This window comes from Mugil cephalus, chromosome 10 (genome assembly GCF_022458985.1).
Source record: "Mugil cephalus isolate CIBA_MC_2020 chromosome 10, CIBA_Mcephalus_1.1, whole genome shotgun sequence".
Lineage (NCBI taxonomy): Eukaryota > Metazoa > Chordata > Actinopteri > Mugiliformes > Mugilidae > Mugil > Mugil cephalus.
In genome coordinates, this window is record NC_061779.1 from 4,236,366 (window position 1) to 4,261,452 (window position 25,087).

At 42.9% G+C, this 25,087-nt stretch overlaps 1 protein-coding gene across 22 annotated transcripts in view; it reads left to right on the forward strand.

Moving 5' to 3' along the window:
* Positions 1-25,087, forward strand: part of mical3a (microtubule associated monooxygenase, calponin and LIM domain containing 3a) — a 93,607-nt gene that overhangs the window by 39,030 nt on the left and 29,490 nt on the right. For 16 of the 22 annotated variants that reach the window (XM_047596200.1, XM_047596199.1, XM_047596198.1 and 13 more), the window contains exons 2-24: positions 4,701-5,101; positions 5,700-5,907; positions 6,027-6,143; positions 6,291-6,392; positions 7,386-7,541; positions 8,611-8,711; positions 10,026-10,283; positions 10,386-10,501; positions 10,875-11,001; positions 11,694-11,787; positions 11,908-11,937; positions 12,506-12,653; positions 15,978-16,174; positions 16,285-16,403; positions 16,519-16,581; positions 16,750-16,926; positions 17,756-17,857; positions 20,809-20,919; positions 21,381-21,443; positions 21,586-21,699; positions 21,828-21,932; positions 22,541-22,654; positions 23,668-23,769. In XM_047596200.1, coding sequence (XP_047452156.1) covers positions 4,823-5,101; positions 5,700-5,907; positions 6,027-6,143; positions 6,291-6,392; positions 7,386-7,541; positions 8,611-8,711; positions 10,026-10,283; positions 10,386-10,501; positions 10,875-11,001; positions 11,694-11,787; positions 11,908-11,937; positions 12,506-12,653; positions 15,978-16,174; positions 16,285-16,403; positions 16,519-16,581; positions 16,750-16,926; positions 17,756-17,857; positions 20,809-20,919; positions 21,381-21,443; positions 21,586-21,699; positions 21,828-21,932; positions 22,541-22,654; positions 23,668-23,769 — 3,003 coding nt within the window. In that variant the 5' untranslated portion in view covers positions 4,701-4,822. The remainder of the gene's footprint in view (positions 1-4,700; positions 5,102-5,699; positions 5,908-6,026; positions 6,144-6,290; positions 6,393-7,385; positions 7,542-8,610; positions 8,712-10,025; positions 10,284-10,385; positions 10,502-10,874; positions 11,002-11,693; positions 11,788-11,907; positions 11,938-12,505; positions 12,654-15,977; positions 16,175-16,284; positions 16,404-16,518; positions 16,582-16,749; positions 16,927-17,755; positions 17,858-20,808; positions 20,920-21,380; positions 21,444-21,585; positions 21,700-21,827; positions 21,933-22,540; positions 22,655-23,667; positions 23,770-25,087) is intronic. The other 6 variants (XM_047596208.1, XM_047596202.1, XM_047596217.1 and 3 more) reach the window with 6 other exon arrangements.

A 25,087-nucleotide genomic window follows, 5' to 3' on the forward strand; every position in this document is an offset into this window, starting at 1 on the left:
TCTGTTTAGATTCTATAGAAATGACTGTGACCACTCCCAAACTGCCAGCTTAGATCCATCAAATGTAATGACCAATGGAGGAATGAGTGCAAACAACACTACTTTTGTTGTCAGCATGATGTATTTACAGCTTCCAGGCAGTCCATGAATAGACCACACCTGCTGTAATTAGTGTTATAGTGCTACTGTGGTGTAGCCATTTTTGGCTACTACTATAATGACGGCGGGTGGGATGTTAAGGAGATCATTAACTGTCGGGAACAAAGTCGAAATGAAAGTTCATATCCAGCTATTATTACTGGTTTATAGGAGTAATGGTCTGGTTGCCTTTTTGTGAAGATTTTCATTGCTGCCTTTTTGTGTTAGCCCCTGTCCACGGTGTAGCCCTGTAGCCCAATGATGCTTGGACAGGCTCTAGCCCCCTGTGACCCTCTGGGTGCCCAATATGTCGCGTACATCGCGTTTGACTAGTAGATTGTGAAAATTTTTATTGCAACATGGCCGCACTTCAATGGCGTACATCCACAGTGATGCACTACACCAGCAACTCAAGAGTATCGTCGCCCTTAAAGGGACAGTGCTACTTTTCTAATGGTGCAGTGCACTTCTCTTCTTAGAATATTAAAAACATGTATAGAGCTTTAAACACTGTAGCAACAATTATTATGACTTAAGGTAGGGTATATAAATTAGAATTATCAGGTAATGAAAAAAAAAGCTGACCCTAGGGCTGAAATGAAAGGACTGCCATATTTTACAAGTTGTGACTAGTACACAGTATTTCTAGTATTTCTGATTCAAATTTCTGAACATCAGCACAGTGGTGGGAGCATAATGTTGATGGGAATATTCTCAGCAAAAAACCCTATAAGGCTAATAGTAAAACTGCTTTTGTTTTAACCCTTTATTTCAAACAATAATAAATATATACACTACATACTCTATACAAGCGGTTTTCAAAGTGTGGGATAGTGAGCCTCCCCTTAGAGAAAAGCGGCTGCAACCCCCAATTTACTGTCGTTAACTAGCGCCTCTTTGCAAATAACACTCAGTATGTTTACATGCACGTAAAAAAAACAAACAAAAACAAATTATTAATCTGCCTTAATCCGACTCTAACTGGACAACAAAGTGTAAGACTTTTAAGACAGATAATGCATTGGAAATTGATTTTCTCCAGAATGTACACACCTACATCGCATTTTAACTAGACAACGCGTGCGCGCATGCTCCACAACCGCAAAAACATCCAAGAAAGCCGGTTGTAGAAGAAGAAACTAAACAAAGCCGGTAGAAGAACCACCAGAGGGATGGTGAGCGCCTTATCTGCACCATAAGTAGCGCACACATTACGTACGAGATAAAAAAAAACAACAAAACAACATTCCTATTATTCATCTTGTTGTTGTGTGAAATGCCAGTCTGCTGCATGAACTAATCCAGTTGTTTATTATACAAACAACTGGATTAGTAATCCAGAAAGGGGACTGTAATAACCCATAATAACACATATCGCCACCTAGCGTGGAGGAGGAGGACATGTTTCTCTCAGTTATTCGATTTTCTCTGTTGCATGTAAACTGAGACAGGGACCGCATTCAGAAAGTCGAATTTATCGCGTAGCTCGATTAATCTGTGCATGTAAATGCAATGAATGAGCACATTGGTTTAAATTAATTTATTGTACAATATAATTAGTCATCTCGGCTGATAAGAAACATCTGCTCGTGATAGCCTCATATTTATAACTTATAATAGAAACAAGCAAGCTGACCAAACGTGTAGCCCAGTGGCCTTAATCCCTGGATCTATTTTTACATTAGTGGATGATGTAATACAGCCAGTAACAAGCAAAGCCATGCGTTCTGTGTGTGTGTGCATGTGTGTGCGCGTGTGTGTGCACGGGTGGAATGCTGTTCGTAAGGCTCGGCACGCATGTGTGCAATTCCTGTGGAAATTCTACCAGTGTGTGAAATTCTGCAGCTCATCATGCAGCTGTCAGGAGAATATGGACGTGGAGGACGAGCCAAAGCGCCAGTGCCCCGCCTTCTTAAAATAGTTGGTTATGAAATGGGACCTCCTCGTAACAATTCATTGCCTGACAGAAACACGTGGTGTTTCAGCTCCCCCGACGAGTGCACATATGGGCCCCTGCGGGAGGTCACTATCGCTCAAACTGTCGGCCAGGTTTACTGTCGTCATCGTTGTCCTGTCACAGAGAAGCACGTTTGAGCTGCAAGTCGTGCGCACATGCTGCGACGCAGCACGCTGGTCAGCAGTCGCACACCTGTCAAATGTGTTAGATGTTTACTGCTACCTTTCTCAGGAGCATCTTCTCCTTTCCTTCCAGGTCCCTGTGCGTTTTAGCAAAGCATGTGTTACACTGTGGGTTTGGACAGGATTGTACTACTGCACTGTTTACTTCACAAACTGCGTCATTGCAGTTGATTTGGGATCTTTTTGTCCAGTGGTTGATAATCATCAGCGGGGTCAGAGAGTGGAGGAGAAGAATGCAGGGTAGAAAGTTCTGGGTTGTTTGTTTTAAGATTGTCCTGTCAGGCTGTTCTAGTCGATAACATCTCTGATTAATTGCAAACTGAGGACTGGTAACTCTGCTTTAACATTTTCACAGTGTGTCTTCTGCTTTGAGGAATTTGTTCTTATTAACACAAACGTCCCCTTGGAATCTAGAATGACGAATGATTATAAAATGCTATACGAGTCTAGACAGACGCAGATGTAAACTTTAACTCGAATACTTGGTTTCTGTTTTTAATGTCGTCACTGCTGATGCTGTGTGATCTCTTAAGAGGATAAGGGGACTAGTTCTTACCAGTATTTTGCATTTAAGCTAGTAATATGATATTTAGCTCAAAAGTCAGTTCAAGCATATTCACTCAAAGAGGGAGTGACGTGACTGGTTCTTTAAACGGTTGTGTTGGTGCTGCATCCCTTAGTCCTAATCCTGACTGACGGAGGCCGAGCCAAACCCAACGCTGGCTGTTTTTCACTGCAGTGAGGAGTTGGCAGGGCATAAAAAGGAGGCCATCTGACCTCTGCATCCACCTTCCTTTCATCATGTGTTGCCACTGGGACTGGGACTATGTTGGTTTTCATGAACTAGCTCGGTCTTCCAGGACGGTGATGTACAAAGCTCAAGCTTTTGCAGAGAAATGGGTCATTTGGATGAAAAACGGAATAAAAACGGGATTATTTTATCATGTCGTAAGAATGTTTAACCTCTCTATAATTAACATTAAGCCTTCTGATCAGTCACTTCATGCAGACATGTGAACAGAAAATGAAGTTGTCCCAGACACTTCTACACATTCTTTCCTTTCACACTCTAGTGCCATTGGGCTTCCTTACAGGAGTCTAGTCAGGAAATCTCTACCACCCTCGTATTTGCATGGTAAATATTAAGCTTAAGTTAAGGAAATCTGTATAGCAGCACCTTTCAACGTGAGCATAAAAGATGTTGGTTGACAGATTTGGTTAATTTAAAATGAGTCATGACAACTTTTTTTCTTTCTTGCTCCATTCTTCTAACTGTAGCCGTGTATTTACCTGATTGACATGAGAAAACTAAATCTTATTTATTTAAGATTTGTTTTCTAATCGTCACCGCTTCTTTTTTTTTATAGCGGACACTAATTCTTGGCATGTTCATGAGGTGAGTGACAGATAGTTACTTAAGGTAACCTTAGTAAAAGGATCCTATTTGCTGAGCCATTGTGAACTACAAAACAAGAAAGACAAGTTCCTGCATCACTGCCCTGGGGATATAATGCAAAGCAGAGCTATTTATTATGTGGTAAATAGACTGCGCAAGCCAAGTTTGTCACGGTACTTTGCACAGTTTCTTTCATCCACTTCTGCCAAATCAAGGAGTGATCACGCAGAAGGTACAAATGCCAGTGGATGAGTGTTTTACCTTCATTCCACTGGGGGTTAAAGAGTGGAAAACCTAAGGATTCCCTGCTGCATGTCGTAGCACGTGAAAACATAACTGGCTTATTCAGAGTATCTGTAATGCCAGGCCATTTTCCTGAATGTGTAGAAGTGTGTGGTTTTACAGTTTTTGGGAGGAACTCTCTTCTACCTAGAGAGATGACTCTGTACTTTTGTGTTTCCTGTTAGCCTTTCAGTCTTTAGTGACGTGTCCAGTAACTTAGTTCCTAGAAGCATAAGAAGTGTTTGAGGTCAAGTAATGACAGCGAAACCTTAAATTACCTGGTTTTCAAACCTAGCTTGTTCACTAGATGCCGATTAGCTGGAAGAGATGGGGTGAACCCGTCCCATGTCCTGTTTGACAACTGTGCAGCTGTGTGACCATCTGGAAGTCAAGTCCACCAGTTCCAGCTTCACTGTGTGACCTGCCTTCACACGGTACATGACCAGCTTTAATGACCGGCCTGCTGTTTAGTTCGAGGGATTTAAGCCCCATTTCATTGAGAAGTCATTGGCAACCTTAACTCGTTTCTTTGCACTGTCATGAAGTTGACATGGCTTCTAATTAAAGTTCCTCTTTATTTTGTGTTTGCCAGTGTTGATTGCATTCAAACATCCCCAACCTCTAATCTCATATAAAGCATTACCACATGTAGCGTTCGGGCAGAAAAGCACACTTATACGACGAAACATTGTTGAGTTTATACTTTGTTATTCACCTTCTTTAATTCACTCTCTGTCTTTGGCAGAATGAAGATGCCTGAGGCTGGAAGTTAAAGCTCCCCACCAGAGAGATCCAGTGCTGGGGCTGGACCCAAAGACCCCTGCCTGGGGGGTGTAGGGCCCTCACAGCCCTACGAGAGTCTGGACCATGGGGGATGGAGGCGGCGGCGTGGCTGGAAGAGATGGGGTGAACCCGTCCCATGTCCTGTTTGACAGCTTCGTCCAGGCGTCCACATGTAAGGGCACCCTCAAGGCTTTCCAGGAGCTGTGTGACCACCTGGAGGTCAAGCCCACCGAATCCAGGATCTTCTACCACAAGCTCAAGTCCAAACTCAACTACTGGAAGGCCAAGGCGCTCTGGGCCAAGTTGGACAAGAGGGCCGGCCACAAGGAGTACAAAAAGGGCCGCGCCTGTGCCAACTCAAAGGTAAGCCTTCCTCACTGGAAACCCGATGATTCGCCTAAAGCTGCATTAAGTGGCTCGGCGGCGGCGGCGGCTTCGGTTCCCGGTGAGAGCGATCCGAGTGAAACATTTGATCCTCCATGTTCAGGAATCATGTAACGTGATGCTCATGTTTACCAACCAGACTGCAATGTGACTGTGTCTTAAGAAAGGACGTCACAAGGACACTTGATTGCAGACACTTCAATGACTCAGACTCAGACATTTCATTTATTGCTTCCTTTGAGTTGCAGCGTTTAAGGAGGAAATGACGCTGATAAACCATGTGTAAGACTAAATGAGAACATTTAAATTGATTGACTAGTGTCGCGACGTGGTTTACAAATGATGTTCTGTCTTAACCCTCTTTTAGTTCATGTTGACGTATATTATGCATCTTTATGATATCTCAACTTTGCTAATGTTATGGCCTGTTAGATGCTTTCTTTGATTTGCTTTAACTTGGATGTGGACTATTTTTCCACTGGCCTGGTCGTAATAACGGTCTAAACAATAAGTGGGATGTTAGATGTAAGTGTTAGTATGGCCTCCATAAAATTGCCATGCGTCTCTCTGTACTTAGTGTCTGATCATTGGCGCGGGGCCATGTGGCTTACGTACGGCCATCGAGCTGGCTTTCCTGGGGGCCAAAGTCGTGCTTCTGGAGAAAAGAGACGCCTTCTCCAGAAACAATGTGCTGCACCTCTGGCCCTTCACCATCCAGGACCTCAGGGGCCTCGGGGCCAAGAAGTTCTACGGGAAATTCTGCGCTGGTGCTATCGACCATATCAGTGAGTCGACTCTCTGCAGACACGCTGACACGCCTCTACCTGACACGGTCGCATGGAGGAATTGATTTATTGTGTATTGGCAGACGCATACGTTCATCAGCTCTGTCTTCTTGTTATAGGTATTCGTCAGCTTCAGCTAATGCTGCTAAAAGTGGCGCTCCTGGTCGGCATTGAGATCCATGTCAACGTGGAGTTCAAGGGTCTTATCGAACCCCCTGAAGACCAGGAGAGTGAAAGTAAGTGAAACAAGCTGCTGTCAGTCAGACTGAGGAAAAATGAATGGAAAGGGAACATGTGTTACTTCAGAGAGCTACCAGTGAAAGGCTCTAAGCCTCAGCCTGTTGGTGCATTTCTGCCTGATTACACATGTGCTGTTTTCCTAGGGATAGGCTGGAGGGCTGAGGTCCACCCCAAGACCCACCCTGTCAGCGAGCTGGAGTTTGATGTCATCATTGGAGCGGATGGAAGGAGAAACACTCTACCAGGCGAGTTCGCATGTGCAGGCCAGGAGAAATTCAATAGCAATGCAGTTTTTCTTTTCTCCTGACTAAACAAGGCGAAGCACAAACAGCACTGTTTGTTTTTTCTAGCCAGATTCGTAGGTCAGTCAGAACGATTATGATCTCACTTGTGTACAGCTGTGGTTGAGTGCCTGACCTCACTCCAGTTCTCTTGTATGAATGAGTATTTGTGCCCTTACTGCTACATACAACTTCAGAGGGTATTTGCTTTTCCAGTAGAGCAGAGTAGGAATTGTTGAAGCGTCTGTCTGTGTCCTTTGAGTGAGTGGCGCCTCACAAGCTGGCATGCTGTCATAGGGAACCCCCTGTGGAGTAGAGTACCATGACCCCTCTCCGTGCAACTGACTGCTGCTTCCCCTGAAAGTACTATACACGGTGTCAGTTAAAAACAATCCAGAAAACAAGTACACAAGTCAAAGTACTATAAAAATAAAAGCAATAAAAACAAGATAAGAGTAACACAGATTTAGTGTGACCGCACTATTGGGCACCAAAAGCCACTCTACACAGATGAGTTTTAAGTTTAGATTTAAAAAGGCCCAGTTCAGTAATAAGAGACTGCCCCCCTCCCACTCCAGTGTTTAAGTTTCCCCCTCTGGAGTTCAAGCAAAAGCTGGTTAGAAGACCTCAAAGCCCTGCTACACTCACTATCAGTTATCATCTCAGACAAATAAAACGGGGCGAGGCCGTTAAGAGCTTTAAAAACAAACATTACCAGTTTAAAATCAATTCCGAAATTATCTGGAAGTCAATGGAGTGAACAAAACAAAACAGGAGTGATGTGCTCTCTTCTCTTAGGTGTCAGTTAGAAGACAGGCCGCTGCACTTTGCACGAGCCGGAGGTGGATAAGTGAAGAAAAACTAGAAAACTGGATGCGTCTAATGTTTACAGAAAACATTTAAATGACGCGAATGTGAGTTTGCGAGTTGAGAAGGTCTTGTGACGTTTTTCTGCAGGGTTTCGGCGCAAGGAGTTCCGGGGCAAGCTCGCCATTGCCATCACCGCCAATTTCATCAACAGGAACACGACAGCAGAGGCGAAGGTTGAGGAGATCAGCGGCGTGGCCTTCATCTTCAATCAGAAGTTCTTTCAAGACCTCAGAGAAGCGACAGGTCTGTCACTGCTCCAAGGGGGGGCGCCAGAGATTACAGGGTCTGCGCCAAAACTCGTCTGATCTGAGCTCGCCACCAGTTTTCATCTGTTTCATCTGCATGCGTCTCCCTACATGTACAATATGCAGGGCTTAAAGTATTCTGGCACCGCGTCGAATCTCCGGCACGTGGCATTTGATCGCGATTAAAAAGAGAACATTGATGTTGATGCAGGATATTGTCTGGTTTGAGCAGTTCGCCAACCAATGGACTGAGAGTAACGCAGCTTTTCCTCTGCAAACTAACATCAAACTTGGGAAGCATGGTTGAGATCCAGCTGATGCTGCATTCAAGACAACTTGGGAAAAAATTAGCTCTGAGTTGCCTAACTTTTATTTTAGAACTGCTCCTAAAATAAAAAAAATGGCTGCTGCACATGTTTTAATATTCAGCAAACGGTGACAATTTACCATTTTACATATCTTAATGACATCGGAAAGATATTCTGGAAGATGTCGGAAGTCTGAAATTTCCGAGTTGGAATATAGAATTTCCGAGATTTCATTAAAGCGTCATATAAGCCGGAAAGACGGAGAGTAAATTTACGAAGCTAGGAGAATGTGTCCTAACTGCAAACAAAAAAAAAATAAGAATAATTAATATCAAATTTAAAAGGATGTAAATTTTGCAATTTAGGGTTGGAATATGCTCCACAGTTTATTTTTGTATAAAATGAAATTGAATGAACAAAAAGGTTTGGAGCCACTGTTGTAGAGAAATGTTGTAAATGCATGTAAGACCTGAGGACCTGTTGTTCGAGCCTGGAAGCAGTGAATGCCAAAAGATAGATAAAGGTAAATAGGGCAAATAATCTGTCTTTTGATTGCGGTTTTGGATCCGTCCGCTCACCCAATTAAAATACTTAGGTTTGATGCCAAGCCTGCCGCAGTTTCTCGCTGACACGACAATGTCCCCGGGGGCTTTGGTTGTGTGCTCTGAGTCGCGTAATTGCTGCTTTTGCTCTGAAATAACAGCAAGAAACAAGGCTGCGTTTCGTATGTAACTATACATATCTCTGTTGGTCTTTTAGGTATTGACCTGGAAAACATTGTCTACTACAAGGACGACACGCATTACTTTGTGATGACTGCCAAAAAACAGAGCCTGCTGGAGAAAGGAGTCATTCTGCATGTGAGTGATTACAACTGAAGAGCTCAGTCTGTTGAATCTACCCTCTCTGTACGAAACATAAAGGCCGTATACATGCGCAAGCCGGCAAGATCAAAAGTATGTTTTTTTTTTTGTTTTTTTTTTTGGTCTTGTTCCCTCTGTTATTTTGCCCAGTATCGGCTTAATGGTCCAACCCAGCCAACAGTTTTTCAGGAGCAAACTGCCAACTCAAGCACTTACTGAGTATTTGTGTTCTCACTATATACGGTAGTTTCCTTTCCCTGGCCGCTTTCCACAGGAAACAGGAAAGACCTTTTTACACGTCTGTCTTCGCTGGCAGACACAACTGAAGGTGTGGCATTTAGACTCGGAGGGTCTGAATACCTTAGACGTGTCTGAAATGAGTGTTTTTGCAGACGGTCGCATTCCCCTCGCGGTAATTTTAGGTCTGTTTCAGAGACACAATAATTCTCCATATTTTTAGTGCTCGGTCTAAGCAGTCACCCTGCAAGTATGTGCAGGTTTTTAGTGTGCACCGAACGTCATTAATGTCATCCGCTCACAATGAAAACACATCGCTAGCTAAGGAACTCGCTGTGTGGGTTCCTGGCGGGGTTGGATTTACTGGAAGTTTCCTTTTCATGCAAAGTCCTAGATGGGTCCTTTTATAGCAATGAAAATGCCTCTGCCCCTTTGAAATGGATTGAGGAAGAGTGGAGGGTTTGAGCAGTCATGCCAGGCACCGCAAGTCAGAAAACAACCCTCGTTCATATCTTCCACTGCCCTTCCCTTCCCCTCGTCCAAAACTGCACTGGTGGGAGCTGGAAGATGGAAGAATGTACCTCTCGCCACCCTCTATGAAAACATGTCACTTTGAAAGCATGCAGTGATTTGATGCTACACGTTAGAGGCGCTCGTGAACGACACAGTTCATTCAAGTGCAAGTGTTTGTACTTAGACTCACGGTTACTTAATGCACTTAAGCATAGGTCTTCAACAGGGGGTCCGCGACCCTTAAGGGGTCCACGGAGGTACTGCAGGGGGGCGGGGTCGCAAAATCTTTGGTTGAACAGATGTTTTTATATACTTCAATTTCTTTAAATAAACATTAACATGTATGGTCCAACATGGATAAATGGAGGCAGAAATCTGTCAGTCTCTGTACACAGTAGGCCCCGCCCCTATCGCTGCTGAGCCAATCACGAGGATGCATATTACACACTTGGCCTGAAAAACTTTTTATATTGTTTCTTCCGTTCATCTTAAGTTTCCTGCCTATGCTGTCTAAGTTGCGTTTTGTTTAGCTTGAGGACTCTTCTCGTCTCATGTCTTCAGGACTACGCAGACACGGAGCTCCTTCTGTCCAGAGCTAACGTAGACCAGGCTGCTTTGCTGTCTTACGCGCGGGAGGCTGCCGATTTCTCCACCAACCACCAGCTGCCCACGCTGGACTTCGCCATCAACCACTACGGCCAGCCCGACGTCGCCATGTTCGACTTCACCTGCATGTACGCCTCGGAGAACGCCGCCATGGTGCGCCAACGCAACGGCCACAAGCTGCTGGTGGCGCTGGTGGGCGACAGTCTGCTCGAGGTAATCCGCTTTGCGTCGATGTATTTTAATTTTTTTGTTTCATGCGTCTCCTCTGTGGCCATGTTTGGTCATTTAACGCTGCCCGTTTGCTCTCGACTCCAGCCCTTCTGGCCCATGGGCACCGGCATTGCGCGAGGTTTCCTGGCAGCCATGGACTCGGGCTGGATGGTGAAGAGTTGGGCTCAGGGTAAAACACCTCTGGAGGTGTTGGCTGAGAGGTGAGGCTGTGGAAAACTGACATACCAAGACTCAGCTGTGTTCTTCTGTTCACATTTACACGCTTGTGCAGCTACACGCGTACATGTTCCATCTCCTCAAACACACCCTTTTATCTCTAAGTGCTCTACTAGGAAATGGGCCTGTATGTGATTTCGAGAACCATGTCTGCTGATACTAATGGGATAAGAGGCTCTCGTAAGGCCTGGATGGAATGTGACTCCACAGTTCAACACTGACTCACTGTGCCCTTTGATAACAATGTTAATATGATTTACTGATGCATTGCCATAGTATTTTGCTGACTCCAGCCTGTGCAGTATATGGAAAGACATTACATAATTATTCCTTTTTTTTTTTTACTCTCTGCTTTAGGGAGAGCATATACCGCCTTCTGCCTCAGACCACACCGGAGAACGTCAGTAAGAACTTCAGTCATTACAGTGTGGATCCAACCACGCGCTACCCCAACATTAGCCTTAATTTCCTCAGGCCCAGCCAGGTTAGTGTGATCAGTCAACATGGTTTAGTTAAACCAAATGGTATATACACCAATCAGCCACAACATTAAAACCACCGGCAGGAGTGGATTCCGCCGAGATCCGAAACCAGTGTCTGTATAAACTATGGACAAACCCATCATGACGTCACCCTTTGGATTCTGAACCTCGAAAAATGAAGCCTGAGGTGGGCGCGCTACATGCTAGCTCATGCTACTGCCTGTCACTTAATTATGCAGAATTTTAAACCAGAATTAAAAAAAAAAAAAAGTTGTCACGAACAGTGAAATAAACTATTGAGAACAGAATCGTTGTTTGTACCAGGCTGCAAACATACTTAATAATGCTGTAAAGTGGTGGAGCCTCAAGTGGCCACTTGATGAACTGCAGTGTTTTGCACTTGAGCATGAGCTTCATCACTCAGACCCTGAGGTTACAACTTGTCCTAAACTGATCAAGTATCTGTGGGATGAGACCCCTCAACCTATAGGACCCCATCATAGGGCCCCCCCAACAACTAACAACATCCTGTTACCAGACACCACAAGACTTAGGAAGGTGGTCATAATGTCATGTCTGACTGGTGCATGTTTTCTCTGTGGTTGACCTTTAATTTCCAAGAAAAAAAAATGGCACCCGTTTTTTAATGTTTGTACGTACCTCTATCTGTGTAATGATAACTTTGATGTTGCAGGTGCGGCACCTCTTCGACACGGGGGAGTGCAGGGAAATTCGCATCGAAATTGAGAACGTGATCAACTCGTCAACGCCCAAACTGGCCAGGAATGGTTTGTATCTGTCTTTTTTTTTTTCCCCCATCACATACGACCTGATGTGCTGACTGATCAGTGTACGATTTGCTGCGATCACTGTTGCTAAAATGTCATCATGACCTATTTTCACTCTAGACAATTGCCTGCTTGACAAGCAATTGCAAGGTAACACAAAGTCGAAATGCATGGTGTTGCTTTCCAGGGATTTCTTAACAGTTTTAACCGTTTTGATTTAATATTTAATATTTATTGAAGCAAAATATGCTATGAACTGTGGATGATGGAAGCTGCGTGTACTAACTCTGCCAGTGATGCCTTCATTCGAGCTCCCTGTCTATTTTAAACATTAAAACTCCCTTCTAGCAGTTTCGAGCGTGTCCCTGCGAGTATTGCATCCTCTCCTAACCCCTCATTTGCATCCTTTTCTCCTTACATCACAACATTTTTTATTTTTTTTATTTACAATTCACGGTTCATATTTCTTCACTGGCTGGCCAAGACTGGTACTGACATGGGTTATGAGGCCGTGGATGATTAAATTTTACGATCTTTTGCGCAGCCTTGCCCGACCAAGGCCACGGAGTTGTCCAGCGTTAGACGTGTGATGCTGCCCAGACTCTGTTTATATTACTTTCCATGTTTAACCCAGATTCTCTTCGAGCTGCCCTTTAAATGTCAGTCCTTTCATTTTTCTTTCTTTCTTTCTTTTTTTTTTTTTTTTCCCACACACCAGAATCCATAGCTCGATCCAGTAAACTGCTCAACTGGTGCCAGAGGCAGACGGAGGGATACAGGAATGTTAACGTCACTGACCTTACCATGTCTTGGAAGAGCGGACTGGCCCTGTGTGCCCTCATTCACCGATACAGACCGGATCTGATGTGAGTGTGTGAAAGTAATACACAGTGAACCCACAGGTTCTGGAGTCTAGGGACGCATCCAAATCACATGACCAATTTAAGAAGACGTAGCAGCAAGACGCAGCGTCTCTGAATCTCCGTTTCAACTTTTGTAGAAAGTGCAAACTTCAATCTATATACTAGTTTTTAAATGATGTTGATAGGCCAAGTAAAACTAGATGTATTATAAATAATTTACGCCACACTTTGTCCTAAATATCGCTGTCATGTTGCGTCTGGTGCACGGGAGAAACGGTGAAAAGCAAAATGCTGATAGATGAAGATCGCTAACCGGCTTCAAATGCATGAAAAAGAAAATATAAAAAAAAAATGCATCCCATCAACCAATCAGGAAATGATGTGTGAATGGGCGCTAAGGAGGAGGGGAAAAGTTGTGGGAGTGACGCTACATTCAGTGAGTGACTGCAGCCAAAGAGACTTTTACATATTATTACTTATTGTATCACCTGATTGTTTTGTAAATGGTCGTAAATAGTTGTACAAAAATGCGTGATGCATTTCCTGCATGTTAATGGAAATAGTTATAAACAGCTTTTGAAATTTGCACTTCAGATTTGCATTCTAAGTTCTCAAAATGGTTCGTTAGACATGTTTGTGGTTTTCAGAGCGAAAACTTTTTCCTACTCGGATTTGATGGTTTTAGTGTAGTTTTAGGTCCAGTGTGTTAATGCAGTTTGTCAAATTGGAAAAATAATTGTAAAATGACACATTTGAGGTTAAGCTGAAAAGAATGACACCAAACATGCCAACAATGTGAACAGTTTTTAAGATGAAATATAAAGGAAAACTAAAAGTGGTCATAAACGGCCAATTATACTCTGGACTCCAGAGGGTTAATACAGATGAAAAATGAGCTCCGAGTGCGTCCGACCGTGGTTGGAGCCGAAGGGTTAAACTTCAGAACGACTTGCCCCTGATCACTGTTTATGTGTTTGCTGGTTGCGATGTTTACTGTCTGGTTGGGACCTCGGCCTCCGAGCGTATATCACTGCAAATGAGGTGACAGCCACCAGTAATAACGGCCCCTCCGGGTCCCTCAGGGTCCCTCAGGGGAGCCGTCCTCATATCCCCTCTCTCCGTGTTTACGTATAAACGCTTCCTTTAAGCCTCACTTAAAATCAACGCTGGCTCCATCCGCAGCGCCTAATGTGGTCTGTTACCCCGCGGAGGCGACGCAGCAGTTAACATTATGTGCTATTAGCGTCCTGCCTGACCTTACCACGCACCGGAGCGGTTGTGCTCCGCTGCCGCTGATTGGCCACATGATGGGAGGAGGGGGAGGAGGGGGGGTGAGTGGAGGAGCCTTGGGAAGACTGCATGTGGAAAGACGGTTAAGTGGGATTGAGTAGAGGTTCCACTCTATACCTATTCTGAAGTTAATGCCTCTAAATAGGCGTCACGCTCACTTTAGATGTATTGATGTGCAGAGTTAATGGTATTTTCAGCTGCTGTGTAATGTCCATTTTTACAGTAATGCTCGCCACAACACGCACGGTCGACTGCTGTGCAGAAATGCTTCTTAATCAGCGTTAATGGCAGAGGCGGGCCGCGCACTTTCCTCCTAGGCCTCCGGTGCCCTCCAGCTTTATGGTGCGTTCCATTTACCTCGAAAGGGTGGAACTCAGCTCTGGGAGTGACGCCACACTTTTGAGTGCAGAGTGAAATTAACTAAATTCAACTAAATTCAGGCTATTTAAGTTACACAGATTGTAAATGGAACATAATAATAATAACCTGAACCAACTCGTGAGTTTTTTTACTAGAATTATTTACAGTGATGAAATCTACAAGGCCACACAAGGCAGGAATTTATAAAAATATTCAAAAGTTTTAATTGTCTAACCCCTTAATGTTTCGCTGGGTCGTATATGGGATGGCAGTAGTTTTTTCAACAAATCAAAGCTCTGTACGCAAGTTGTGTTTGAGTAAACAATAAAAACGAGAAACAAACAAACTCACTGGGAAAGGCTCATATTGATCCAACAATCAATATCACTGAGGTGAAAGCGCTTCTTTTGTATTGATTAATTTCAGTTGTGTTTTCAGTCCAAAAACTACTTTTAGTCCCATTAAAACCCACAAAGCAGCTGTTTCAAAGTCGAAGAACGAGACGAAGAAAGAGATATGTTGCAATCTTTATATTTTATCAAAAAATGGTCGCTGAACTCTTACCTTTTAATTGACACCTCATTGAATTAATTCAGGGCTTATTTGTCCTGTCAACAACCTTCAAAAGCCAGTGAGAGTCAGCGTATGTCAAATGGAACGTACCATAATACAAACATGAGGGCGGGAATATGTTCACCTACGCCTGTTAGCAGGTTCCTGGTGTCGTCAACTCAAAATCTGATTGGTCAAAGCAACAGTTTGATCAACACTTATTTTATTTTTTATAACTGAGGCAGATTTCTTTGACCCTAGCAACAAATCATGGCTGAAATGTGATTGGATAATAAGCTTTTATATGAAAATACACATTTGGAAGCAGCACAACCAGGAGAAAAGCTATGAAAGGAAGTGAACAGAACAGAAATTTTAATAGGTATTCATGGAAAATATAATAAAGTCTGTTATTCAGATGTTTTTGTGCCAGCAGAGAAGACCTTGCAGGCTCTGACGGCACCACCACTGGTTAATGGTGATGCATGCTCACGCTCAGTTTACTTCCAATACATCCGAAGCTGTGAAAAAAAAAAAAAAAAAGGAAGCATCCTTCTTTTCTGTTGTTGTTGTTGCTGCTGCTTTGACAAATATATTGTTTGCAGAGTAAAGAAATATCTAGAGACACCTGGTTCTGCCAGCTTATGTTTTATGGCTCACGGCGTTATACTGTTTTTACTCCAATCGTTATCACGGTGTCGGTTCCATCCAGAAAAACCAATAAAAGCTCGACAAACTTAGTGACTTGCTGGAAAACATTGTGGAACATTTAGCAGATAACAGATGTGTTTTTTTTGCTTAAACCGCTAAAAGAAGACGCAATGCTGGACTCATAGCAACTCCAAATAAACAAAGATTTCCCCATGTAAGGAGCTGTAGTAACATTTCCCACATTAACTGCTTTCATTTGGATGTTTAGGGTACTTTATGTTGCTATTTTCAAATATATGGTGTAACGATAATGGAATTGTTATAAAACACAACCTGCTCGTAGTCATCGAAACCAAAAGGTTTATGAATAAATGTTCATACAAGGTCCATTTACATCAGATTTTGACACATTTATCACCGTTAAGATTATTCCTTTACAATCTTTTACATCACATTCCCCCTCTTCTTTCTCAGTGACTTCGACTCTCTGGATGAGCGAGATCAGGAGAAGAACAACCAGTTGGGTTTTGACGTGGCCGAGAGGGAATTTGGCATCTCGCCGTGCATGACTGGCAAGGAGATGTCTTCTGTGGTGGAGCCAGACAAGCTCTCCATGGTCATGTACCTCAGCCAGTTTTATGAGATGTTTAAGGACACAGTGCCACCCGGAGGTGAGAGATGGCGACGCAGTGGAGCTGTTTGTCCCGCTGTCTGGCTTTGGTTTTAAACTGCTCGTATCTGTTAATAATTCCTCTTTTTTTCCTCATTGATTTCTGTTCAGATAACCACAACTTGAGTCCAGAGGAGAAGGCTGCGTTGATAAACAGCACCAAGTCTCCCATCTCCTTCCTCAGCAAGCTGGGTCAGAGCATAGCGATCTCCAGGAAACGAAACCCCAAGGTCAGATTCTAAAAATTGCCTCGCGGCGCTTTGTTCTACTTCTTGAAACCTTAAAATAACACAGATTGGTCATGTCAGTGTTGCGCTCGGAGAACTCATGACATGTCATCAACAGGACAAAAAGGAGAAGGACGTGGACGGTTTGGGGAAGAGACGGAAGACCAGCCAGTCGGAGGATGTGAGTGGCTCCTGCAGCATCTCGGAAGATGTTGCGGCTTGTGGTTATTGTTATTTGAGGAGTGCATGCAACCAGAACGAGCTGATTAATCCCACTAGACTGATAGCAACGAGGAAAACTTATTTTTTCTTATTTTTTCTTAAAACCGTTTTCGCTACTTTCCCACAGGAGGAGGCGTCCAGGAGCGGCCGGGACGAGAAGCCGTCTGTTCCCTCCGTCCTGTCGGAGAGAAAGATGGATTCTGCCGCTGTGGGGAACCACAACAAAGTGAAGGTCATGGCCACCCAGCTGCTCGCCAAGTTCGAGGAGAACGCCCCGGCCCAGCACACAGGCCTCAAAAGACAGGTAAGGTGAAAGTGGCGCGATCCGTTGGGTAACATTGCAGCTCGTGGGACCTGGAAATGAACATGAAGCGACGGGGAACAGATACAGAGACTGTTCGCAACGCAGACGTTCAGATTGAGATTTTGCACACTCATTGTGGTTTCTTTCCCCTCACAATGGCTCTACTCTGCAGATGTTATGCTGTGTGATGGGACCTCGAGTCTCGTGGTGGACGGGCTGTGGGCCACTGTATTAATGAGCTGAGGTCCAGAATGCTAATACTGGTCAGGCTGCGTATTGTTCCAGGGTCACGTGGGCGGCCTCGCGGTGCTGACTGGACTCGAAGGGCTCGGGTGAACTGGTTCACAGAGCTCTGGCTTGCTCGCTTTCTGATGACCTAGAGAGTAGTGGGAGGAAAGAGTGGGCTACTGAAACACAAGACAATATTTCTGTTGGAGAGAAAGGAAGCTCTCTGCTAGTAACGTTTGGAGAAATGTCATGAAAAGCTAATTTGTTTAATGCTTTAAGTCTGTTAAAATATAGGGGGTCCCACAGAGGCACTGCAGGGGGTTCGCAAAAAGTTTTTCTTTTCTTGCTGTGACGTCCCGTACATGCCCTCTATGAAGTAGCCTCACTTGGCTATAAATATCTTAAGCAACCAGTTATACATTTTCCTCTTTTTTCCGTCTCTTGATCCCCTCATGACACCCCCTCATTTCCTTTATTTCTGACTCGACGCAGTGATTCACTTCCTTCTGTCTGTCTGTTCATTTCATGTGGCCTTGCATGGTTTTCTCTGGCCCTCTCCTTGGCCACGCTCGCTGTCGCTCATCCTCACCTGCCTCCAAAGGGGGAGTCTCTGCCCAATCTGGACCGCCTCTTGCCCCCTACCCCGCCACAAACCCATGCGAATGAGCCAGTGCGCCTGGCACCTGTCCCGGCGTGGAGAAAGGTAAACCGTATCTCCTTAGAGACTAACAACTAGACTAGATTGTCTAACCATATGTCCCTTCGCTGTGTTGTTGTGGGGGAAAGCCGGCTTGTGCTGGGCCTCTTCCCTTAAGGGAATTAACTCACTCGTCCTGGTGCAAAACTGTGTGATTGTTCTCAATCAGGTAGTTGTGCAGCGTTGAGTGTGTGTTTGTGTCAGTGTGTGAGAGAGAACAGTCATGCTCTGTTACTCCTTGCTTCTCCTGTCCTGGTTCAGAGGCGCACACAGCAGCAAGAGCAGCTGAGCTTTCGCTACAAAGAAATGATCAAGTGTCAGACACTGCCCAGCAGAGGGGAAAAGGTATGGTTAGTTAGGCTGAACCTGGTAGTTCTCCAACTCCTCTAACCCTTTCACATCCCATTAAGTCCAGGTTCAAACACATTAAAGACTGAAAGGGGAGGGGAAGGTTTCCACGCTGAGACAGAACTGATTATGGAAGGAGTTTGTCCCGGTGCAGACGAATCAGCAGAATATTAAGATGACTCAAAACCACTGGCAGCCCAGACGCAGGCATGAGATAAAACTGGATTCAGTGGCCGAGTTTTCTGCTTCCTGCTTTGACTTTACGTAAAATTGATTAGTTTTTGGTTTAACTTTGCACAGCTCCAAAGGAAAACACACTACGAACACGTTTTATCTGTTTAATTTGTGCAAAACAAATCAATCAATTAATCAGACTTTATTTGTAAAGCAGTTTTCATACAAAAAGTAGCACAAAGTGCTGTATACAATTATTCCACCTGTACCTGGGTTTTATTAAAAGGCCACTACCAGAAGACCTGAGGGCTCTACGAGTTTCATATGATAAAAACAAATCTGGACTAAGACCATTAACAGCTTTATAAACCAATAAAAGCATCTTAAAGACTCTACCGCTATTTTCTTTTCTTTATAAGATAAAGATTAAGAACTGCCATTATTTTTCGATATTAAAATTTGGTTAAGAACTAATGGGTGTTTCTAGTTAGCAGCCAATATTCCCGTATATAAGTGTTTTATGTGTATATGTTATTAATTTCCCTCTAGAAAGCATGATATGAACGTTATTCTCAAATTTTCTTTTATTTGGTTTTCTGGGATGTGAAATGGCCTTTATAACTGCGATGTTAAAATGTATGGTGTAGTTCACTTATGGATGATGTCTGCTTCCCCCCCTTCTGAACTGTTTTTATGACTGTACAGCTCCAGTTTAAAGCTCCTGCTGCCTCTTCCTTCACTGTGGTGGAAGTTGATGTCATAATGTTAAACACCATAAAGCTGCTGTAGTCTGCTGGTTGTTCCCTGCTTTACTGTTCTCCCATGTCAACAGCAGAGTCAGCACCACAAACTACCAGAACCAGTTTTCTCTGCTGACGCTTCGAAGGTTGTCTTTTTATTTGGTCTTGTGACATTGATTTAAACTCCCCCGTTTAAAGGGATTTAAGCCACAGCTGTTTTTTTTTTTTGAGTGCACAGTAAGCTGTTGAGGAAATGAGCAGAAAATCGATTGGAAATAACCTTGATGATGTTAAATACCTCTCTCTTAATGATTAGGACAGATCAGGAAGTCCTTCTTGAATTGAATAGTTAATCTTGTGCATTGGCCAACTTTTATTTTACTCTCTTTACATAAAATAAATATCACATACTTGTTTTTTTAAGCTTCTCTATGATTTTATGTTTTAGAGAGCAGTTTAGTCTAATGTTACATAATCTTACATAGACTGTATATAAATATGGATAGCATGCCCCCACTGATGCTATTTACCTACTCTCACGGCTGTGTTTAGCTTCTCCACAGTCTCCGTGTATATCCATCACAGAGGAAAGGTTTAAATTACTCAGAAAAATTATAAATACTCAGAATTTGTGAAAATTAAGCTAGTCTTACTGTTATTTAGTATTAGTATTATAATGCTAGCCATAATAACTTAGTAGTAACCCAGGAAAAGTTAGATGTCAATTAAATGTGTCTATCTACATGGACATAAATGACATGCACACATGGGTTTCACAGTATATTAGACGCAAGCTGCTATTTTTTCTAAGCCTTTAGTCTAGATGCCTAGCTAGCATAAGGTTAGCATAAGGCTAGGTTAACTTCATTCATTTGAAAAGTGGTGTTTTTGAGATCAATGTTCTCGTTATGATGGTATGACTTTATTTTTCCTATATAAAATCTTAACAAACGTCAAAGAGAGACATTGACATTTACCTCATCACATAATAGGGAGAAACCAGCTGACATCCAGTTCTTCCTTTTAATTTTCTGCTCACATAACTTTCTCTGTTTTTGTTCACTGGGGAAACGGTGGAGTTTCCTCCGTGTTTTCCTGATCCTGTGCTGGAGCCGTAGGCTGAGCACTGTGGCATATTTTACCTTTTAATCCAGTTTTATTCTCTGTTATTGCCACTTCTCTATTGGTTAGATGCATCTAACATGGACTCAGAACCAATGGCCAGACTCTCTCTAATATACGACTCTGGCTTTGGCTTCACTTTTGAGGAGCTGTTCCACCGTTCATCTCTATTTACAGTCCATGGTTTCTATGGTTGACTTTCAAGTTAGCTTTTTTCGACTGTGTTTATAAAATGCCATATTTCGCCATATGCCCATCTTGGGTGGTCTGTTTATTTTGGGTATGTGTATGAATGGAAATGTGTGTCTCTGTGATTCCTAACGGCAGCTGTAGCGTTAACCTATGTGGGACGTGTCGACTAATTTTAGTAACCAAATAGATGACTGAGTTTGTGTCGAGTGTGCGTAGATTCGTCTTTTACATCAGTTTTAGAAGCTTCTTAGACATTACGATCTTTTATTGCACTGTGAGTGTGAGTCATATTTACTCTCAGCAACATTTTAATCATCATCATCATCATCATCATCATCATCATTCTGCTGAATCTGCTGTTCCTGTCCCTCATCTCTCAAGGCCAGAAGTGGCGCGGACCAACTGTCTATCTCAGCCTCTCGGAGCTGCCCAAAGAAAACTATTCTGCTCCCTTCCTCCTCCTCCACTTCCTCGCTCTCTCTTCACTCAGAGGTGACAAATAGTCTGCTGTCTCTGTGTCTTTGTGTCTCGTCTATCGCTACCCAGCAAATCCACGGTGAAGCCATTTAGCGTCCCCTCACCCTTTCCCACTCCGCAAATAGTCTCCTTAATTACGTCTGCCCGTCCCTCAGAGTTGAGTCGTGAATGAAAACAAAACGCTGCATTACCCCGAGTGAACTTCCTGGAGAGGGGTCACGGTTTGGTTTTGTTTTCCTGTGGGTGGCTAGTGTGTGTGTGTGGTTATTAGAAGAGCCACTTGTTTTCATGCTGACGGGGTGTGTTGTCAGGGTGGTAAATAAATAGAAACTCAAGGGACCTTGGGTTCCTTTTATCTTATTGTCAAACGGAGCATGCTACTCCAAATGAGACCCGGCTCCCTTTTATGTTGGAGTGTATTTTCTCTTCATGCAAACTATTAATTCAGTGTGTGTGTGCTCATTTCTGCCTCCAAGCATAGACATAAAATCCCAGAGGAAGAGGAACTTGAATACTACGAGAGACCTCTGACACACAGGGTAGAGTAAACCAGTGATTGCATTGGTGGCGTTTCTGTCATTTGTGCTTGGGAATTCTGAATGGGAAGATGATTGGAGTAGCTGCAGGCTGAAGTTCTCAAAATAAAAACACCTCCGAGTCTGAACAGAGCTCCTTTGGCAGGAGTGGGACCCCCTGCAGCCGACCGACCCGGGGCCCATTCGCATACCTGGTATACAGGAGCGGGCCGAGCGCCTGATCTCCAGGTTTAAGGGCAAACCGAACAAGCCTCCAAAGGTGAACGCCATGCATGAACACGGTTTGTGGTGTTTATGTGCAGAAACTACAGGTGTACAAGTGCACATTCTTTTTCTATCTAACCCCCCCCTCACTCATTTTTAAATCGTTCCTCTTCGTCTCCCAAGCCGAAGAAAAAGCCGTCCCGTTTCTTTTTAGAGCAGTGGCACTTGTCCCGAGGGCTTGCTGGGAGTCCTGGTTCACCGCTGTCCTCTCCTGAGTCTTCCAGAAAGGTTCGGGTTTTTAGTGCCGTGGACTGAGACTCACCCATTGTCGTGTCGAGAAATAATTTCACAGTTTACTGCAGTGGTTTTCAACCTTACTTGGGTCCTGCATATTTTAGCTTAGCTTAATTTAAAGCACTAACCTGAACATTAATGAGTTTACCTCACTGCAGATGTTTCACAATAAGAGCATTATTAAGAAATTATTGGTGCATGCTCACTAAAACAGTAGGGGCCTCAAAATTTGAAATGGATGCAGCCTGTTTGTATTAACTGTGTCATCCAGTAACTTTGAACAATGCAAAAATATGGTAAATTACACTTGTGAAACAGATGCAAAAAACCCTTTTGAGGATTTTATTTTTATGGACCCCTTGCAATTACACCACAGACCACTAGGGGTCCACAGGCTCCGGTTGAGAATCACTGCATAAATTAAAGGCCGTCTGCTGGAACTTTGAAAATAATAGTTAACTAACAATCTGTGGTCTTTATCACAATGACACGCATTTTGACCTAGAGATTACATCTCTGTTGGTTTTCAAACACCGAGCATAATCTATACTTTGGTCTTGGTGCGTCCCTTTTCATGACTGAATAATTTATTATCTCTGCAGGAGCCAACAAGGCCTCTGGGCTCTGATGACCAAATGCCCTTATATGTGCTTAGTATTCAGGAGAGGGCTGAGCAACTTGCCTCTCAATTTGAGAGCAAGCCAGCGAGACCACAGGTGAATCTTATTCACGATGATCAGTTTAAATATTCATGCAGGATTTTTTTTTTTTTAAACTAAACCGTTTTCTGGAATTCAGCACAACAATCCATGCATGTGTTGACTCATTAACACATTATTAAAGTCCTCATGAAATCAAATTAGATTTCTTATGTGTACAGTACAGTATCTGCCAGTGTCCCCCGTCAGTTACAAAAAGTGGAATTCTTAAATTATGTTTAAACACATTGATAACGCATTTTTCCAATCTAGTTGACCAGTCTGGGCGGTTTATACCACTGTGATATATATATGTATATAGACCCCTTCACAGCTTGTAAACAATGTGATGTTTTTTTGGGGGGGGGGGGGGCTTAGCTGGAGGCAAAGCATCTCTAAACACTATAGTCTATAAACAGTGGTTAGCATATTTCAACAGACTGTTTTGTGAAGAATGGACGAGGAAAACACATATTTTAGAGAATATCCTAATACACTCACTCCCCGAGAACGTGAGTGTTATTTTAAAAAAGTCGATTCTGAATAATGCGACTATATTCACCGAACCCTACACTCTCACTCAGTGGATGGACAATTTGACCATATGAGAACACAGATGGGACAAGCTGATTCTTTTGGATAGATAAAGATGGAAAAGGTTAACTGAGGAGGTTCGAAGATGCACTGGATTGACTCGTCTTTTGCAAAATTTCAGTGAAAGTTTCAGTCGTCACTGTGCAAAGTGAAGCAGGAAGTAGAAAACAAAAATGAATCTAGCTGTTAAAAAAAGACACCGTCGACAGACGAGCGCACAAGTACATAAAGCCTTTTTCAGCCCCCTTCATCAACACCAATAGCACTTCCCTAACACTTTCATGGGGACTTTAAATTAAACTAGCGATTGCACGTGGTTGTGTTTTAATAATCAATGGAGTGAAGTCATAGTAGCAGGTGTTCATATGAGATAAAATTTGCCTTTTTAATTTACTGTACTTTTGACAACTCTCCCCTTTCCCTGTTTTTCGGTGGAGCCTAAGAAAAAGCCCTCGCGTTTTTTTATGGAACAGTGGCACCTGGCCCGATCCCAGAGCCCCCCCGACTCCCCCGCTTCCACCTCTGACGCCTTGAGACAGGTAGTCGTTTCATGCTTGAAGGAATGGGGTGTGGTGAAGCACTAAACCCGCACTTGGTTTGTCAGGAAGCTGCATCGTCTCACTTAGTCGCACCACTTTAAAAGCGATGTTATTATTTTTTTTTTTTAGCATGGTTGATATGTGGGTGAGTAATCTGTTCTTGTGACTGTGACTTTATTTGAACTGATATCAAAGTGTTCTTAGCTGGTGCATGTTTGAACTGTTAATCCCACATTAATTTCCCCTAGTACAGTGGTTGCTTTGGATTGGAAGAGCAGCTTGGCAGAAAATGAAAAAAAAAAACATTTATATATATAAAAAAAATAAAAGTCATCTAGTGTAATTCCCATGTTGACAAGTGTAGTTCCTGCTGTGGCAAAGATACAGTTTTAGCCGTGCTAATGGGATGACAGCACAGGGAATGTATTCAAATCTATCCGCAGTAATTCATGAGATCTTAGATTTGCCTCATACGATATGTGACCTCAATTCTTCCCCAGTAAAAGGATGAAAAAAAAAGCTGCTTTTGGAGGTTGAAATCTTAAAATCTTGATTTAAATGAGAGAGTTAATATATTGTGGGGTTTTTTGAGTTTATCATAGTTACTATAATTAATCACATTTTAGCTGTTTTAAGGCCGAAAATCAACCACTACATGGCATTTTTTTTACAAAAAGATTCTTCTAAATATTATATATATAATTGAATAAATTGAAATTGAAAGTTATGTATAAATATATAGTGGTAGCACTGCACATAAATCACTAGTGATAAAAAAAAAAATAATAATTGCGTTCGTTGGTCACTGTCAGTTATTCAGACAGGACACATCATGTAAATCCCAAAGCAGGAACTAATGCTTCGTTTGTTTATTCGAAGATATTTTGTTTATTTGTATTACTCATGTAGTTATTTTAATGTGCATTTTTTAATTTATTAAGATAAAATATAATTTCAGTTGCACCTTTAAGAAGAGGACGTATGCACTGTATTGGACAGTTTATGCTGCCTCAGAGAAATAAAAAGGGATTCTCTTTAATTTGAGAAAATATAACTTGTAGTTTCAAATATATATACTTTTTAAATATGCATTCATTGCATAGTTTGAAGTCCTACCTCAGAAATGTGTTTTTTGTCCAAGAAATTATTAAAGATTAAACATAATTTGTCTGCAAACTCGTTCTGTTAAATGTGTAAATCTGTTTTTTTTTTTTATCGTATCGTTAACCCAGTATCGTAAACCGTATCGTGAGTTGAGTGTATCGTTGCATCTCCGGAGTTCAGTATGAGTTCTGCTTTACATAGGTGGGTGAGCATG